General features: G+C 41.1%; 1 protein-coding gene across 1 annotated transcript in view; it reads right to left on the reverse strand.

Annotated features, from left to right (window-relative positions):
• Positions 1-20,714, reverse strand: part of CUNH9orf3 (chromosome unknown C9orf3 homolog) — a 303,413-nt gene that overhangs the window by 256,671 nt on the left and 26,028 nt on the right. Inside the window, exons 4-5 of the mRNA XM_018557867.1 lie at positions 20,111-20,116; positions 19,672-19,920 (exon numbers count right to left, since the gene is read on the reverse strand). Of these exons, the coding sequence (XP_018413369.1) occupies positions 19,672-19,920; positions 20,111-20,116 (255 nt within the window). The remainder of the gene's footprint in view (positions 1-19,671; positions 19,921-20,110; positions 20,117-20,714) is intronic.

Genomic DNA, 20,714 nt, shown 5'->3' on the forward strand with positions numbered 1-20,714 from the left:
AGATACGCATAAATATTGGACCTTGCGTGGTGATATCCAACATGTATAGCACGGTCATTGTTTTCATACGTAGGCGCACCTGACGTATTTTTACGTGAAGACGCGTATGCTCTAGGGGGACTTTAACATTTTTTTTTATTATTATTTTTACATTTAATTTCATTCAATATATTTTTTTTAAACTGTTATTTATTCACTTTACTTTAATTGCTATCACAAAGGGGGAATTACAAGCCCCCCATGTGATAGCATGTTGGCAGTGACAGGCCCTCTTTAAGGTGATACTGGGGGTCCAAAAGACCCCTAGTATCACCTTTACACTTTAAATAAGCTATTGAAGTGCAGATCACACTTCAATAGCTTGTTGCTGGGCTTCAGAAGCCCAGCACTGACAGCTATGGGACCGGAAGTGATGTATTCTGCATTGCTCCTGGTCCCATAGTGCTGGGAGAAGATTAGTGAACGGACTGTCGCCACTCTCATCCCCAGCTTCCCACTGACACCTGAGATGCCGGTCCCAATCCCGTAGGAGGGCAGTGGAGCCCAGGAAACACAGTGGGGGTGTCCGGCAGTGGCAACAGTCAGCTTTACAAATGTAAACAGAGTCTGTTTAAACAGGCCTGATGCCAGTCACTGGTCATGAAGGGGTTAAATGCATGTAAATAGAATATTAGTTTTATTTATGTTGAAGAGCTGAAAAGCACCACACACTCATCTCAATGCTTAAGCCTTGTTGGTGAAACGTGTGAGCGGGTTTCTCTTACAATGGGGAGTTGATGTGTTGTGTACCGGTTTGTGGATTAGAATAAAATTTGGATATGGTATGGAAGACCCATGGAGTGGGGAGCTATTTTTGAATTGGACCACACACTATGTTTTTTGTCTCATGGCATATTGAATCATTAAAAAAAAAAAAAGAAGAAATGATGCGAGAAATGATAAATGTAGAAGAAGTGATGTAACCGATGAAGTTTGCATAATCTTGTGAAGCATGTGTATGTATGAGACAAGAGTGCTGCGCTATTTGTGTGTGTCCGTCAATAAGATGTCTGTTATTCTTTTGCTTTCAGAACAAAGATGCCATTATCAATTCTCAAAGTCTGTAGGACAAACCATTCATGCTGTCAAGCCCTCTAATACCCTTTCAGCAAATAATGAAACCCATCAGTGACAAATGTCAACATACTAATGTGTTAAATACACAACAAAAGTCACATTCAGAGACGGCACCTCACTTCACATTATAGTAGACCTCTAATTTGAGGCAAGTCTAGGACATCCCACGGGTTATGCATCAGCAAACAGAAATGCATTATTATAGTACTTGGAACAATAATGACAGCTGAAATGGAATGAACACCCTGCCTATCTGAGCTGGATTTACACTTTAAGTGATTTTTTAAATTTAAAAGCTATGTGTGAGGCTCTGGGTTAGCATAAGCAGAGGTGGTAATGTGTAAACTCTCCCCTCCATATACAGCCAACAGAAAAAGCAATCACAAAAAGCCGTTATATGAAAAGTGAAATGGAACAACTTATCTTTTCTAATAATAAGTACATTTGCTGAAACTGTATATAATTCTGTATTAAAAGTGACACTAAACTCAGGAGGTAAATCTTAAAATGCATTTAAGTACCTTAACAAATAACAAAAATGTATCTTATTTGTGTATCACTCGGCTGTAAATCCTCAAATCATCTCTGAATTGGTGCCGACACTGTCCTTCCTTCTGGAGGGTGGCTACTTTTGTTTCCCATGGCCCCTGTGTGTGTTGTAAAGTAGCCACCGATCCGAGCTTGCTCCCGTGATGAACTATACCTTCAATACAAACTAGTAAACTAAACATGAGATTGTAGTCCATCAGGGGAGTCTGTCACTGTATGCAGTACAGTAGGTAAGAAGAACTCTCCCCAAAGGTGACATAGATATCAATAAAAATCTGAGAAAGAGATCCTATTCCTTCCTCGCTGCATCTATAGCAAAATAAATGTTTTTCTTGGCGCAGTGGTGTATTTTGGTTTGGGGCTGCCCTAGGCAAGACAAAACTCAGGCCGTTTCTACTTTTTGCGTTACCAGTCAGTCGCTGGATACAGCGCACACGTTGTATACAGCTTTTGACATGTTCTGCTATTAGTGTAGCAGGAAAGCTGGGGTCTCAGGTAGGTGGGCTGTGCAGGATCTGTGGTGGGCTCTGCGGGGTCTATGGTGGGCTGTGAATGATCTCTGGTGGGCTCTGCAGGGGGGCTGTGCAGGATCTACAGAGCCCCCCACAGATCCTGCACAGCCCCCCTGAGACCCTGCAGAGTCCACCATAGATCCTGCAGGATCTATGGTGGGCTCTGCAGGGGGGCTGTGCAGGATCTACAGAGCCCCCCACAGATCCTGCACAGCCCCCCTGACCCGAGACTCTGCGGGCTGTGCAGGATTTGTGGTGGGCTCTGCAGGGTCTCATGGGGCCTGTGCATGGTCTGTGGTGGGCTCTGCGGGCTTTTAGGTGGGCTGTGCGGAATCTATGCTGGGAACTGCAGGGTCCCTCTATCAGCAGTGTGATCCACATACCTGCATCTGCCACCAAGCTGCTAGACCTGGCCTCCTCCGCTGCAGGCACCCAGCCTTCTCTGCTGCCTGGCACTTCCAGGTCCCGGCCTCCTCCGCTGCCCGACTGGCACTTCCGAGTCCCGGCTTCCTCCGACTGGAGCTGTGGGATCCGGACCCGTCCCCTCCTGCTGCTGATGCTCCTCCACCTCCTTGCCTTCGCCTCCTCCACCTCAATTAGGCAGCCATGGCTGCCGAATTCTGTGCAGCTCGGCTTGCCTGACTGTTCTGGGGGCGGCATTCTTGCCCCCCCTGGAAAGTGCCGCCCAAAGCAAACGCCATGTTTGCCTTGTGGCAGATACACCCCTGGCTTGGAGTTCCACTTTCAAATTCAGATGCCGATTCTCAGTAATGGGTATGATACAAATGTGCGCTTGCGACCACGCTAACCAATGAGTGCTCACCGTTTGTGAGTGAAATTCAAAATACATGGCAGTACGAGGTATGGATAGTGCACCGGCGGGGGGAAGGAGTGTTCACCCAAAGGTAAGTATAGCAAGGGCTAGGAGAGGGGGCCAGATTGAAGGGGGTAATCCCATTCTCCCAAATTCACCTGGGAAAGTGGACTTACCTTTTTTAAGTGGATATGACAAAATAAAAACAAAAAAACACAACCCATATTTGCATATTTATACTGATACTACTACAACCTCTTCTGACACAAAAACATGTAGCTTTTTAAACATCAGTGCTGTATTTTTTGTGATAAAACGAACAGATTTCTTAATGGAAAACAGACCTGTACTCGTTGCTTTCACTCCGTGTATTTGCTGTAGTGGATATGTTTGGAACAGGGACCTTGTGTGTCATACAGTTTTATATTTATTAGATCGATGACAGAAATGATCTAGACATACTGGCATATGTGAAGCAGACCGGTGGAATGTAACACTTCACAGCTTCCGTGGAAATCAAGACAAACATGGAAGAGATTATTCATAAACTAAAAATGCACAACCCGGTTGCACACAGGCAGGCTCAAAACATAGAAAGCTGTTGAAAATTTTGACTTCTATAACTAGGATGGATAGTGAGTAGGTTCTAAAAGTGACACTCTCATACAAACCATTATGGCATGTTTAATTGAAAACAATGTATTATGTTATATAAAATGTACGATAAAATACATTTTACAGTATTATCGTACAGCAAAACACATGATGGATGCATGTACGTTTCTCTATGTTTGCCAACATGTAGTTTTATGAGTCAATATGCACAAATTTTACTTCTGTCTGACCACAAAATGCAATTTTTGGTTCCTGTCTGCACTTATATAGATGCAACACTATATACTACTGTTACCATTATACATCATATATTATATACTGAGTGGCCAGTTTATTATGACCATGTGACGTTTGTAGGCAAATTAGCTAAAATTAGCTATAATTTCGCGCTGAAGTTGCTAGAGGGCCAGACCATTATAAATAGGGAAGCAGGTTGTTTACCACGACAGTAGAAGTGATTTTTTTCTGAAGATATGGCTAAACAATGCGAATTAACAGCCTTTGAACGTGGGGTGATTCTTGGCGCTCAGAGCCATGGAGCGAGTATCAGCAAAACAGCAGAATTCGTTAAATGTTCAAGAGGGGCTCATTGTTAAAGTGTTTAAAGACTGGACTGTCAGCCGAAAATCTGGGTCTGAACGTGCGAATTGTGGCCGTCAGCGACTAGTCAATGTTAGGGCAGAACAGAGAGTGGCAAGGCTGGTACAAGACAACAGAAGGGCAACAGCGCAGTGTCAGATTCCTCACATCTCCTTTCAACATCTCGTGAAGTCACGAGGTGGCCCAACGAAGTCATCTCGTGGAGTTATCTTGTGGCCCAACGAAGTACTGATGGGGTGGTCATAATAATCTGGCCACTCAGTGTATATTACTCACAGATCTAAGATGGCAGTATTAAGAAGATCGCTTTCCGCTGCCAGCTTAGTGAATATTAAATACTAAATATTTTTTCTCTCAATATATGGAGAATTAAAAAAAAAATAAAAAATACAATATATATTATAAAACTATGAAAAGGCATTTGTATACAGTATATTAGTTTGTTAAACAGTAACTGCACAACAGTGTTAATTTAGACGACTAAAATGTTTCGTCATAGTTTTCGTCATCTGCATGTTTTCACTGATGAAAACTAAATAAAACTATGAGGAAAATAACTGCAACTAAAATGCATATTTTAGTCATCTGAATTCTTTTAGTTTTAGTTGTTTTGTCAACTAAATCTCCAGGAGAGAAAATTACAATGTATTTTTGTCATAGTTTTAGTCCTATTAACCTAGTTTTTATTTAGTTTTCATCATTGAAAACATGCAGATGATGAAAACTATGGCAAAACATTTCGTAGACTAAATTTACACTTGTGTACAATAAAAAAAAATAATACGATATTCTGGTGCAGAACACAAAGTAGTTATATATTTTACAGGTATATTATCTGCATTTTTTCTACAGGGAAGCTAGAGAAGGAACATTGTAATGACACTCTTTTCCTGATGTTTTTATCACTTTTTTAGTGCTGTGAAAGCTGTGCCCCAAAAAAGACAAGCAGATGACACAGGACTAATCACCGGATTACCTGTGGCCTTCCTGTTGGCTTACCATGCTTTGATCTATAATGTGCAGGGTTTTGCTTCTTCATGTCAGAGTCTACCAAAACAAAAATGGTGAGCAGCACAGTTGTGATATCACCAAATCTTACTTCAAATCTGAAACTTAGTCAGATGCAGTAGTGCTTTACATCTTACACTGCAGACATACATCTCTAAAGATGTAGGCACAGGAGTGAGAAGTGCACTGCTATTATTTCAGGAGGAATTCAAAACAAAGGATATATTTTTCAGGGTACTGCTTAGACAAAATTACCATTTTTACATAGCAGCTCTACACTTTTTGAGTTTTGAAATTGTCCTGCAGCTGCACAAAGACAATAAAATCTGCTCCTGACCACTTCTTAATTGTGCGTTTGTTTTGAGTGAAAATCTGCCTAATATTGATGAAAATTTGTGTCATCTCCAGGGGTAAACCTGTCACAGACGTGTGAAAATCTGTTACAAATTGCTTCCCGGGATTACAGGTGTAGCAAATACACATAAAAACTATTACATAGAACGTATGTACGTATTAAATAACAAGCAGTTAACAACAATAATGATACCAACAATTAGGGATGCACGATACAGAGTATTTGAGCGAGTACTTAGACGCTGTCTTACACGCCGTCATTACATGCTGCCCAGTTTCCTGATTGGCCGGGAAGCGGCTCCATGCTCCCTCGTCACTTGTGATGAGAGAGCATGGAGCCGACTTCCCGGCCAATCAGGAAGCCGGGAGCCTGTAATGATGCAGCTCCCAGCATTCTGATTGGCCGGGAAGCCGGCTTCATACTCCCTCATCATCTCATGATGAGGGAGCATGGAGCCAGCCTCCCGGCCAATCAGAAAGCAGGGCGCCGAGTCATTACACGGCGCCCGGCTTCCATGATTGGCCAGCAAGACGGCTCAAGCTGGGCACCAGAGGAAGACCGTTCCTGGCTGGAGAGGCCCCGGGGATGACAGGCTGGACATGCCAAGGTGAGAGGGGACAGGCTGGGATGGCTTTCTTGTTAATTGGGAAGCCGGGTGGCGAGTCTTTACACGCTGCCTGGCTAATCCGGAACCTGTTGGCGAGTCATTACATGCCACCTGGCTTCCTGAATGGGACTTCCGGTACTCGGCAATTGGTATAGGTAAGTACCGAAAAAAATTATCGGTACTCATATCCCTACCTACAATAATCTGTATCTAAATTTGTCAATAACTTGCTTGATAAATGTCCCTCAATGTAATGAAGCAGGAAAGATAGAAGGCTTTCCGAGGAGAGGTATTTTTGCAAGGAAAAAGCTAAGCACAGATGACTATATTTCTATCTGTCAGAATATACAAGCCAATCTAATTTCCGGGGCAAAGTCTGTCCCTACATAATCAGGTTAATAATTTTATTTCACCTTTTAGTCTTTCTTCTATTTTAGCCCTCTCTTGCTGTCTCTGCCACCATCAAGGCAAAGGTGAACTTAAGCAGATTTTGAAGGACAACAGGAAAGTGTTCAAAAAATCTTTATTACAATTCAAGTTATGGAAAGACAAAATATGATATTCAGCTGCACAATATGTCCCCAGTGATAAACTCTGAAGAATTGTTGGTCATATGTAAGATCCTTAACATTTTCACCTTGCTTCATTGCTCTATATAAGATTCTGGTGTACAGCAATTTGAGGACTTCCAGACTAAAAATGCTACAGGTTTTCTCACTATATATACTTCTTTTTATGTCTCCTTGTTAAAACTTTTAATACGGCACCAATATTCCCTAAAATCCTTCCCTCTTGATCAGTCTGGAATTTGAGTTGTAGCAAATTTTGGATTCCTGAATTTCTTGGAGCAAACTTAAATATTTGTTTGCCTGAAAGGCTTACAGGTCTGAAGAAAGATTGTGGGTCCTAAAACCAGACCTCATGTCATTCGCTACTATGCTTTATCCTCATGCTGGAGGTATAGAATCTAGGGGTAGGAGTCATAATAGGGTGGAAATCCAAAAGACTTGTTTTTATTCCACTATGTGTGATGTTACCAAGAACAAGAAGCAGACAAAATGTAGAGCAAGATGAAAGCCCCCTACACTTTCTCAGAGACTAGCTTTACCTAGCATGTAAGGTTGGTTCCAGACAAGGGGAAGATGTCAAGCCTCAGTTCCAGACCAGGGGAAGCCTCAGGCTCTGGAGTGAGAACTGATAACAACTAAGCAGTCACTGCAGTTATGAGAGACTTGTCATTACATAGTCACTTTAATCATGAACTCCTATAGGCCAAAATAGTACATTAATTTATACAGCAAAATCCAAAAGAAAACTACCCTGTACTGAATCATGCCCTTAACCATACATTTCTTTTAGTTAGACTGGAATCTCTTCAATGATTCCCAAGCACCTCAACTTCCACTGTGTGAAGAAAGTATGACTTAACTTCAGTTTCACTCCTTTCATATATTATAGTAATGCCTCTGACTTTCAACTTAGAGCTTTTACCATCAAATGTCATTTTTTTCATCACAAATGTTGAAACTCCACTTATTGGCATCCTTGGATGTTGGCATCTATGGATTCAAACAAATTAATGAAAAACAGAGTAAGATCAAATCTTCAAAAATAGCATCTACCCTCATTTGCAAGTGATTTGCTGTAAAAACATAAAGCATGATTTAAGGCTCAATGCCTCCCGAGTAGTTCTCTAATTCGCCAGCTGTTTCCTTACTTTACATCACGATGGAAGTGAGCTGCTAGGAACATTTTCCAGACTTTCAGAAACAGAATATGAATACATAAATTGATTTGCCACCCTACTCGTCATTTTTCTTTCTAAACAAAAGCAAATATCTTTAGGCTGATAAACAAAGGAATTGTTATTTATGTTTTGAATATTCAGAATGCCAAAGTATAGTGATTTTATTAATTGAAGGTATATAGTGTGGGCATATACAATGTGTCCAGCACAAAGCCTAAGAGGCAACACCATACCCCTATATCCAGAAGAGCAAGTGTCTCTTCTGCACTTTTTCAGGCAGCACAAATGGTCAAATACTTTCTCAAACATTTTTGTAACTGCAACTATAATAACAAAAGTGACAGTATGTAAAAAGTTAAGTCTTTGAAGCCATACAGGCAGCCTGTCTGCTTATGTTCCTATTTTGTTAGCTGATGATGATTGTAGATGAATATTGCTAGTTAATTTGGTACAAGTGAAGCAAGCGTAGCAAGTGTCAATGACACCAGTAGAGCTGCTCCCAGGAAGAACTTACAGACCTACAACAAAGTTCTCTAGTAACCCTATGTCCAATCAATATGCTGCACTTTGGCCAAAGAGTGTGTGTATATGCCAAGCAACAAAGACAGGTATTCAAGGGAGCTCCAAATCATTTTTCTACTCATGGATCTTTGAAGCCTACATCCATCATAGCTCGGCACTATAGTGATAAATATATATTATATATATTACATATTTTCCACCTCACAACATACAGTATACTACATCTGCTAAGTCATGTTTTTAGAAAATCTTAAGAACATTTTGGAGAATTTCTGTTTTGAGGTAGCATATCCAGTTTATGTCCCCCACCCCAAACTCATTCTGACTAAAAAGTTTGATTCCGTTTTTAACTTCTAGTTGGAAGCCAGCTGTTCAACCAGAACTTATGGCTTATAGAACAGATACAACCTAATATTATAGAGACATTTAGGCCTGGTTCACACCTGTACATTTTGTAGCACGTTCAACGCTCTACGAACGTTCTACAAAACGCTCAAACATGAAAATCCGATTGTTTTCTATGGGTATGGTTCACACCTTGCCGTATTTCAGCCCGTCTGAACGCGCTACAAAACGGCCTACGCCTGAAAAGGTACATGAGCGTCTTTGCAGCGTCTTCCCAATGTGCGTCCTGCTATAAAGGCCGGTTATAGATTCATGCATGTACCATTTTTTCTAGTTTGACTATTTTGGGTTAGGGGGACGCACTGGAGTCCCAGCGTGCATTTTTGGTTGCTGGGCCTCCAGTGCGTCCCAGCACCGTATCAGGAGGAGTGGGCTACCTCCAGGTACACCTGCATGTAATTTATCAACTTCATTAATATGCTCACACTTGGAGACTCGGATACATAGAGTTAGGACCACACTTTGCAGAGGTGCCTTGGCGCGGCAGTGTGGCTTCTACATATTTTTGGCCAAAAGTTTGTGCAACTAAAACCTCTGATTTTAACGCATACTGTTGACAGGGCTACTTGTTTGGTTGCAGGCTGGCTAGCAGGCTGAGGCTGGGGAATTTTTGTGTTCTGTATTGTTGTAAGCCTTCCCAATGTGCGTCCTGCTATAAAGGCCGGTTATAGATTCATGCATGTACCATTTTTTCTAGTTTTACAGCCAAGTAGCCCTCGGAAACGCGCGTTTGTTGCACGTTTTTTAACAGCGAATTGCTTTAAAAATGCGCGTCACGAAACGCGCAACAAATGCGCATATTCGATACGCCTAGGTGCGAACAGAGCCTTATGCCAAACTGCCCACAATTGTTTCAGTCTTGCTGTCCATCATTACCAAAGTGCAAAGGAGACCATGGTTTCTATGAAGTAGGGCTTAAAGAATGACAAGACAGTACAACCAGACAGATCATGCCAAGGTGGGCTAAAAGGAACCACATTCCCTAGAGACATAAGAAACCATTAGTTCCTCTTAAAAATATTAGGATTGACTAACCCTTGCAGTAGCTGCACAATACATGTGGTACTCATGGTTATACCAGGGAACCTCTGCGCATAGGAGCTCTACAAAAAGGTACACTAAACGTTTGGGGATTGAAACAAAAAGAAACCTACTTCTTACCTTATTGCAACACATATTTCAATCCAACAGTGGTGGAATAGCCTACATACATATACAGTATCTTCATAACAATTTATAGCTATGGTGCAGCTTATGTTTTAATAAACCCTGACATAAGAAAATAACCTATAAAGATTCAACACCTACATGAACTAACAAATGAAATAGTAATAATGCAAACCATATGAAGTATGTAGCAAACAACACCATCTTAAGATTCACAATTGCTACCTCCGCCATGGACATCAGTGTTGAAGAAGGAAGATATTAAAAGATGGTACATATTTAACAAAAGAAAATTTTAGTCACACACACATACATGCTACATTGGCTTACTGCATTTTTCTTGCTATTACTGAAGGTGTTTTTGAACTGTGGAATGCTTTGTGCAGAAAATCTCATAAAAATAACTGAAATTCACTTACAATAACAGGTTATCCACTACAGTCTGTGATTTTAGCAGACAGGTCTAACAAACAAAACCAGACTTGGTGATTTTGTTATACTGTGACTATCAATAATAACAACAACAAAAAAGGTGCACCACTATAATTTGAAATTAGCACTGCATGCCACAATATAATTAAATCAGGAGCAATAGTACGCTACATACCAATGGCTTAACTTTATATGAATTTTAGGTTTCTGAACTAGGCAGCTCCTCCTTTTCTTTCTGGACCCCATCTCAACCACCCCTAATTGTGACCCAATACACTTTACCCCCACCCAATACTAGTTTAACTATCAAGTTTGCAGAACATGGCAGTGGAGAGGTGTTCAAATAAGATCTCCACAGCAGATGTCTGAAGGCTGACAAAGTGACAGTGTCCCATACATCTCCTGTGCTTGATCATGTGATTTGTCAAATAAATGTATATGTATGTATTGTTGTGTGATCGCATGGGATGCATGGAGCAGCATCACTGTACAAGTCATTATAAACTCCCTAACAGGGACAAAAACAACAATAACCCTAACAAAAGGATCCAAAGCCTGCCATACATGGCTTGAATTTCTGCAAATTTAACAGGGATCACAAATTAAACAATGATAACAAGAACATAGGACGAAGCATTCCAGTTGAACATCTCTGCTCACATAATTGTACAGACAAACTTTTTATCTTATGTATCATTTAATTTATGGCTACTTTATAGCTGGCCATACCTATGAGAAGTTATTTTAACCACTATAGAGCCATTGCGATTCGCAAATACAATTGTAGGGAATCTCCTGCAGCAAAGCAATTTACCACCAGAATTCAGTTGATTGTGAAGTCAAATCTGATCAATAAATTGACAGCTTCAATACAGTTTATTGTAAAAACTCAACTAAAAATCAAATGTAAACAAAACAAAACGATAGCAATTTTTTTAAAGCGATCAGATTTTTCTACTGCGCTAAATTTGGGGAAATTGCAATCCCTACTTCTTGCAGTCAATCAAAACCACCTTTTCATGTCTCGGATTGCTTTATGATTTTGAGAGCAAATGTAATCAAAAACTCGATCACTATATGAAATTGCCATGGATATGGCTGCCTTTACTTTTAAGTTTATTATTCTGTGATACATGCTAAAGGAAACCAGCACTGAGGGCCCGGTCACCCCAGCTCCGGTATGTTCCAGCACGATTCGCTGCTGGAATGCACTGGAGCGCATCCCGGTGGGGTTCCTGCGTTCAGGGGTAGGAGGGGGTGTGGCAGTGCGCTAAAGATAATGGCACCGCAGGCATGCCCCCCCCCCCGCCCCCAATATGATCGCCTGCACTAGAACGCGTGGCGAATCGTGCTGGAACCCACCGGAGCTGATGTGACAGGGCCCTGAGAGAACAGAGAAGCTGCAATTGCAGACCTTCTTTTGAATAGATTAGCTGCCTAGTTACCTCCTTTTTTAGTACTTCGTGACTTATTATGCCAGTACATGCATGCAACAAGTCAAAAGGAAGTCAGAAGAACTGAAAATATTAGTTATTCAATTGGGATGAAGACCAAATAACAAACATTTTTAGAAGGATACATTATACGAATTTTGGCCGATTCTTGATAAACTGGCCCAAATCTGGACAGAGGGTGCCGCTGTCGAAACCCTCTCGGCCGTCATCCTCCCATCAGCTGATCGAAGGAGCCAGTCTGAAAATTCTTGAATGAACAGAGCTGGCTGCCAGTGAGTTGCTCTGTTCTGGTATTGTCAGGACCAGCTGTGGATGCATGCCGTCAGAGCAAATAGAGACGAGTTGTTTCACTTATAGCAGCTGTTGTTCCCATAAGGCAAGCATGCCTACTGGTACTTGGATGCCCCCAGGACTTAGACTATATGCTGTGATCAAGTGATGCCACAGGCTGGCCCCAGGTGGTGAGGGTTGGTGTACTGAGGTATGGACAGAAGGTGAAAGACACTACCAGAGAGTAAACCAGGGACGAGCTGAGGTCAAAGGCTGGCGGCTGGCAAAGGGTAATGCAGGCACAGGCTGAGGTCAGAGCGGGCAGCTGGCAAGAGTAATCTGAGCACAAGCTGAGGTCAGGGCAGGCAGCGAGAAAAGCATAATCCATGGATGAGCCAAGGTCAGAACCAAAGACAGACAAAATTTCCATGGACAGGATGTGCAGAGGCTGAGCATGGCTTGTATAGAAAGAACTATCACAAGCACTGGTGAACAGTCTGACGGTGCTTTAATAGAATGCCACCAGCAACAAGGCCAATCCCAGAGCAGGAGGTGTGTGGTCAGATTCATTAAGCCACAGCTGACAAGACTAGTGTTGCAGCCAGCAAGACACAGGATAATTAACTCACACCAGTCAGTGCTGCAGCCAGCAATTGAGGGTGCCTGACAGGTATTCTGACAACGGCCGGCGGCCGCCATCAAACTGCAATGCAAACAGCAGGAGATTCCTTGATCAACGCTCTTAAGCGTTGATGGAGGAATCTGTTATATTTTCTTCGTTCAGCCCGCCGGTTGAACAAAGAACATATTAGAGTGCATGGCCAGCTTAAATCAGCAATTGCAACTTTTATGTTCTCTCAGTACAGGTTTCCTTACATAATTACATAATTAAGTTGAAAAAAGACACAGGCCCATCGACTTTAACAAACCGCACTTTTTGTAATGCTATGAAAGCAAACTTCTACTTACATGGAAATATGCAAGAATACTGGGAAATCCCCATCAACGAATTATTATATTACCCTTCTGTAAAAATGACTGCATTTTGAGATAACCTATTTAGTCTTGTTAGAATGACACTGTATTGTTAGACAGTACAATACATATTATATGATATCATTGTTAACCTAATTGTAACATGTGAGGAGAAACAAATACCTATCCTTAAGACAGACAGAGTAATCAGTGTAATGAAATTACTACATAGACATATTTTTCTTTTAGGCCTCATTCACACTGTAATCGGCCCGCACGTACAGCTCCGTGCTGCGTGTAGGGCCATACCAAGCAGCTCCCGGGAAGGACAGGTGCTGCGTGTGATTAGTACACAGCCCACGTGCTTCTCTATGGGACTAGGAGGCCGTATGCCCCCCCCTACGCTCACCCACCCTGCACGTCCGTGTGGATGCGCGTATTCGTACACTGACAGGATGGATCCTGTCTGCGTCCGAGCCAGGAAACACGCACCCCTACGGACCTGTACTTGAGGTGAGCGTAGGGTGGTGTACGGCCGCGTAGTCCCTTAGAGAAGGACGGAGGCTGCATACTTATCACACGCAGCACCTGTCCTTCCCGGGAGCTGCTTGGTACGGCCCTGCACACAGCACGGAGCTATACGTGTGGGCCGATTCCAGTGTGAATGAAGACTTAACTGTCATCAATAATGATATATTTACCTAATGAGACCAAAACCTGCATCACCAAAATTGGACAACTGAAGTTAGGATATAAGTTTCGTAAAATGACTGACTTTTGCTGTGGCATGCAGATGATATGGATAGAACTTGGTGTACATGATAAAGTTGAGGATCAATCCCTTCTTGTGTCAACTACTCAAGCTGGGTGAATGTATTCTTGGCATAAACTAGGCCCCCTAAAAACAGATTAGCATCCTTCAAGTACCAGGCCTCTTTATGGCCACAGTATACCCATTTTCCATTGACTGTTTCCAGCATGATAATGCATCATGTCACAAAGCATGCATCATCTCAAGCTGTTTCCACAAGCACAACAGGGACTTCAACAGCTTTTGCAGTTCCCAGATCTCAATTCAGTAGACCACCTTTGAAATGAGTAGGAATATGAAGTACAAAGCAAGAATTTGTTCCTTAAAATCAGAAGGAACTGCATGAAATTAAAGTGCGGTATACACGGTTCTATATGAAAAAATGGAACAGATTCCACCATCAATGCTTACAAGCGTTGATGGACAAATCCCCTGCTTCTTCATTGTATTCTGACAGCAGACGGCGGTTGCTGTCATAATACCTGGCAGGAGCTAGCAGCAGCTGGCTCAGTTCGGCCACAAATTTTCCAACGGTATCTTTCAATCAGCTTATTAAGGGCAGAAGGGTGCCGACAGTGGTACCCACGGTATGAATTTCAGCTGGTTCATCAGGGACCAAGTTAACTTCCTGAGGAAAATGTAATCCGTGGCAGTAAGAGTTCAGGGAGACCTGAGGGCAACAGGGGATCCCACATATTACTAGATAAGCGTACCAGTGGCCAGTGTGTGTGTGTGTGTGTGTGTGTGTGTGTGTGTATGAGAGCTCTTTAGCACGTAACTATAACTCAGAAATTACATCCAGGTAGTTTGAGAAACTGTATATTAGTGTTATCTGCTACATGTGAGAAACCAAAAAGCATAAAAGCACAGGCAAATGTGTTTGGTTTTTTTATTTCAAAGTCAATACAGATTTAGAATCTAAACATAATTTTTGTATTAAAAATTATATTCAGGATTTTTCCATAGTCCTACCTCTACGCAAACTCACTGGCTCTCTGCATATAAACTAATATAATCTACAACATCTGTTTTCACTGCACCATCAGGCAAGAAACTTGGAGCCACAATGAAAATGGCTAGTCTTTTATCGGTCTAATGGTTCTTTGTATTGTTGGCTTTTTTTCTGTGATATTCATGACCAATAGTGAAACCAGCACTATAAGGTATGCAGAAGTTAAATAAATATGTTATATTATGTTGGAATGCTTCTATTAATGCTTTTTAATATAAACACATTCTTGGATTAAGGCTTTGGAGATTTCCTTCAGCAGCCAATGACAAATAAACGTTTCTTGTGGAGACTCAAACTTGCGAATGACTACTCTGCAACCAGCCAAATGAATCAGAGCAAGCTTTATAATTTAAAATTCAGCGTGGCTTTGAACGCACATTTCATGTGGTTCCTTTAGTTTCCCCCCAAATGTGACCAATCTTTGAGTGTCCAAAATTGTATATTAAAGGCACCCTCCCCCCTTTTTCAAACAATCCTCCCTGAGGGATTACATTAAGTAGAGCTGAGCAAAAGCCTAGCAATCAGAATTTATAGTTTTACTCCTGGATGAATTGTTAATTATAAACAGAAGGGTAAGAGTTAGGAAATTATACTGAACATTTGCCTGCTTTAATAGCAAGCTGGATGCTCACATACGGTAATGATATTGTTAGAACTAATTAGGAGAGGGAAACCGTAAAAGGTTGAGAACTACTCAGACAATGAAAAAAGAAAGATTTTGGCTTTTCTGCTCTGACTACCAGTAACACACGATGAGGTAGAGTATGTTGGAGCTTTATGAATAAGTTATTATCTTGGTTTATAAAAAAGAGCTTATATGCTTAGCAGAGGAATATCCACTCTTCATTCCAGCAATTGTCTTTTCCAGTAATCTACAAAACAATTCCCACATAAAGCAAAAAGATACAGGAAAAGCCAAGCACGTATACATAACTAGCAGGGACAAGCAAATAAAATGTGCATTGCTGTGCATTTAACTGCTTTCAGTCTACACATGATCCTTTTTAATGTAATCATTTTTATTGTACATTTCAAAGGATACCAAAAAATGACTTATGTATACAAGGTATAGATTTGTATATGCATAGTTCTCCCATTGCCTTGTAGTCTTAACGTTTAGTATAGCTGAGAGTACTGGATGTAGCCAGTGGAACAATGTGTCAGGTACTCATGCCAACAAAGAAGGCGGAACATGGATTAACCATTGCTTTGCTTTGACCTATATATGTGATATTGGGGGTTGTATGTTTTGTGCGGTCCACAGTGCAATGATTACGTTGCAGAATGGTATGTTTTGGTGAACGTTACGTTGGCTATACACTATACGAATTTTGGCCAGTGCTTGATGAACCGGCCAAAATTTGCACAGTGGGTGCCCCTGTTGGCACCCTTCCGCCTGGCATCCCTTGATCAGAAGATTGAAGGAGCAGCTTAGAAAATCTTCGGCCCAACGGTGCTTGCATTCTGACAGCGGTTGGTGCCACTGCCAGAATACAAAGCTCACAACGGGAGATTCGTCCCATCGTTTAATAACAAAGAAAATATCAAGACCAGATAAACACACAGTGGGAAGGCATTGTGGTGACTACTCGAAAACACACATCTGGGACCACAGTAAATTAGCCTCTAAGTCCATCCAGAAAATAGGACAAAAGGGCATGGATGAGAGAATAATAATTCCATGCCTTCAATTGAATTACTCTACAACGTATCGCTATTTACCATATGCTTAGATACCTGTACTTAAGTGATACAACTAAATAAAATATGTTTGTAGAAGACCTCTGGGCAGAAAAAAATCTTAACCCTTGCAGTGGGGCTATGCGGAACAAGGGCTAAACGCTACCCATAAATTCAGACATTGTGGCTGAAAACATCTCTCTAGATAAGTAGGAGGAAGGAGGTGAGCCAGAAAAGGCTAGGAAGCCCTCTGAGGAGGGTACGATGAGATTAGGGATAGCGGTCTGGGCTACCAGAATCAGGACCCTTAAGGGAGATGTTATACACCCCCTGCTATTAACTGAGCGTGAGCTGGCAGGGCCTACTGACCCATTTACCTTGCGCCTATGATCTGCCATGTATAGTGAGAGATATCCCACTGGAGGTACTCACAAACATCACCATCATAAATGGAACAAGGGTATTGCTCAATGAGTATATATTTCATAACTATATAGTAACTGTGCCCCTATAACATGCTATAAAATCTATTAAATATGAAAAAAATAGAGCAGCTAGTGTCTTTGAAAACTGCAAAATGAATAAACCCACAGTAACAGGACTTTAGAAAGAAACTACAAAATTAGTTTTCACAGACCTAAACGTAAGAAACTGCAAGCAAATTGTAGCTGCAAGACTGCAAATTACAAATAAATGATCAAAAGCCTAACTGGCAGTTTACTGTTAAGATTTCAGTGACATTTATAGAATTAAAACAGTTACTGGTCAAAATTCAGGACATGACAGAGTAAATAAACAACACTCCTGCCATTTTCTTCTTTAATCAAGAAAACAGATTTTCCAGCTGACATGTCTGATTGCAAGCATATGGGAACGTGGTTATATAGCAAACAGCTAGGATTAAGTGTAACTTGAGCATATGGAGGTAGAGAAAGATTACTACTGTTCTTTTTGAGGTGCAGAAGGGTTCACAGGCTTAACCTTTCTATGTCCAAGAGAAGGGACATTGTTACAAAACTCAAATACAGATGGGCGAGTTGAACATGTGCAGATAAAATGATTTCTCTAAATCTTCATAATGGCAGTAGTTATAGCTTGAACACATAGGATTCTGATTCAGCCACATGCTTTAACCACTAAATTACACAATCAACTAAATAAGCCCTTCTATGATCCTTTCCTCTCTGTTTAGCAACAACCAGATGAAGTTGGACAATCTACTCTTTATATCTGCAAAGCAGTATGATTCCTGGGGACCACTGCCAAATATTTTCCTGATTAATAAGAAACTGAATTATAAGTGACACAAAGCAAATTAATAGATATTCTAATCGTACTTTTAAGTTTTCAATGAAAGCTACTTAACATGGATCTTCACTCTCTTCACCCACTTTCCATAACATTAGTTCTTCCCCCCTCCTTTCACACAATTGCAGATTATTTTTTTAAATACCTTTTTTTTTGTAACCACCAGCCCACACTTCAGTTATTATCATGTAGGTGAGAATGATGTACACCCAGCTGCCTGCAGTCTCCTGGGATACTTATGCCACGCATCCCAGAAGGCTTTGGGGAAACCAACTGAAAATGTGTCATCAGAGGTCAGCTGTCTCTTCCCGGTGTTTGCAGCCGCCCCTAGGTGACATAAGAAAAGAAGATGGAGGCACGGGACTAGGTGTGCAACAGCAGAGGGGCAGATTAGCTGGGTGTGTCAGTATGTTATTTGAGGGGATTATAAAATAAATAATGAAAAAAAAACATGGGGTGGAAGTTTCTGTTTCAGCCTAGGTTCCCACCTAAGCGATTTATCGCGCAACATCGTGCAAAACACAGATTTGCATTGCAGTCAATAGGGCCTGCAAAAAGTTGCAGGAGCTATTTTTGGGTGGTTGTCACCCGGTTGTGGTTCCTTAGAAATTTTTTATGCATTGAAAACTGCACTATTTTCACATGGTTTTCAAAACCAAAACATGCGACTACCGCGCGAAGAAAGCTCAGCGGCGCAATCGCCTAGGTGTGAACCTAGCCGAAAGTAGATGTGAACCTTAACTGAATGACATTTTGTTTTTCTGAAGAACTGTTTATCATTACGGGTGATCAATCCGAACCTGAGCCCCTCCAAACAAGGAAGATAAGGCATTATTCTCCTCGCAGCTGCATGTAAACAAAGGGGTGGGATGCTTGTGTTGACGTAATTTACCTTATATGGCCACATAGTCATATCAAATAAATGTAATTGACCCAATATAGGCATGTAGCCATATAAGGTCAATGGCATCCCTGCATCCCACCTCTTTGTTTATGTCAGGCTGCAGGTGGAGAAATCCCTGCTCACAGATGATTGGGCGGCACGGAAGGAACTTCCTTCTGTGCCGCCCAGGCTCACCAGATATTACTTTACTGAAAGCTGCAGATTTAAAAGCATTGAAAATAATTTTTGAAATTACTTTTACATGGTAAAGCTTATTTTAGTAATGTGGTTGATATCCAATGTTAAAAGAATACAAGACGTTACATAGAATGTTAGTCCTTTTTGGATTTTTGGATTTAGCCTGATATAAAGACTGCATGTTCACCAGAGGGAGGAGGAAGTGGGTACTACTGCACTGCAGCTGACCCCATCCTCTTTCCCCCACAACACCTCCACTTAATTTGCCACTCCACCAATGCCTGCCTCTGTGCTCGCTGCCACTGCATTCAACAGCACAAATGTGCATTTCTGTGCTCTCCAACACTGCAGTGACGCGCTCTTGCTTACTCATCCCACTTAAGGAAGTTTCTCTTTGGACAGATAATTTGCATACTCTGTTTTATCCCATTGGTATGTGTTTACAGACTTGCAGTTCTCTTTGCCTTTTACCCAGAATGAAAATTCGTCAACTTATGAAACTCCAATAAATTATTTATCCGAGTTCTGAAATAATCTACTTTAAAGAATCTCAGTTTTGAACTAAAAGCATGTAGTTCCTTATATTCTGGTTTGTAAAATCATATATGTAAAAAGGAGGAAAGAGGCTTACCTTGCCATTCCTAAACTGGAGAAATCAGGTGGCACTATGAGAACATCAAGCCTTGAGAATGGATGAACGCCCATCACGGAATAAGCAGCTTTGAGGCAATGAGGTAGTAAGGGAAGCAGCAACTCTTTACACCTATCAAGAAGGACATCTGGAGCAAAAACACGGTGAGGTATGCACATCTGGGTGTGAGCTTCAGGAATACTATAACGACATGGGTATTCCATGTGATTGCAATCTTGTCCTGATGATCTGGAAAAACAATGTAAAAATAGAATTGTTATTACTTAAAGAGAATAATACAATCATTATATATAGATTTTGGATACTTTTTTTTTACATATTTGCTTAAAAAAGAACTGTATTCTTTCTAATTATTTTAGACAGACATATGAAATATTGTAAAGTAAATCATGGTATGTGTGAACATTTAAAAGCTAACCTAGAACTAGACATGTTTTTCAGGTGAAGTACATATTTACCAAGTAAAGCGTAAGTATAATACATGCTGGTATTTATGTACTTGCAAAGAGAACACAATCCTATCCTTGAGAATGTCATCATCCCCAAAATGGCTCTATCTTTGCTCAAACATCATCTGGGGACATCATCTACTTTAATATGTCATTCCTGGCCAGCATCTTAATCTAATGAAAATCCTGGTGCCCATTCAGTAACCCTTATGATCTTGGCTGTGAGAATATAGACACTCAACCCAACTAGTCAGACACTTGCAATGCATATAGTCTGAGTAGGAATCACTGAGGAAATGTTTCCATTTGGTTGCAGCAGATTCAGATTGCAAACTTCTCCAAGCACACTTTTCGTAGGCAGAGTTTGAGAGGCTCTGTCTAGGCACTGCCATTTGAGTGGAGTTCAAGGACTGGTGTTTAAAAGTTGCAGGTGCATTATTTGAACTTATACTTTTGCTGTTACATCACAAATGTATTCATGAAGACTTGTAAATTTAGTAATAGGTCCTTTAGAAATCTTGTTTTGATATATAGCTGTAGATAGATAGATAGATAGATAGATAGATAGATAGA

Source organism: Nanorana parkeri, unplaced genomic scaffold, assembly GCF_000935625.1.
Source record: "Nanorana parkeri isolate BGI_ZX_2015 unplaced genomic scaffold, ASM93562v1 scaffold307, whole genome shotgun sequence".
Lineage (NCBI taxonomy): Eukaryota > Metazoa > Chordata > Amphibia > Anura > Dicroglossidae > Nanorana > Nanorana parkeri.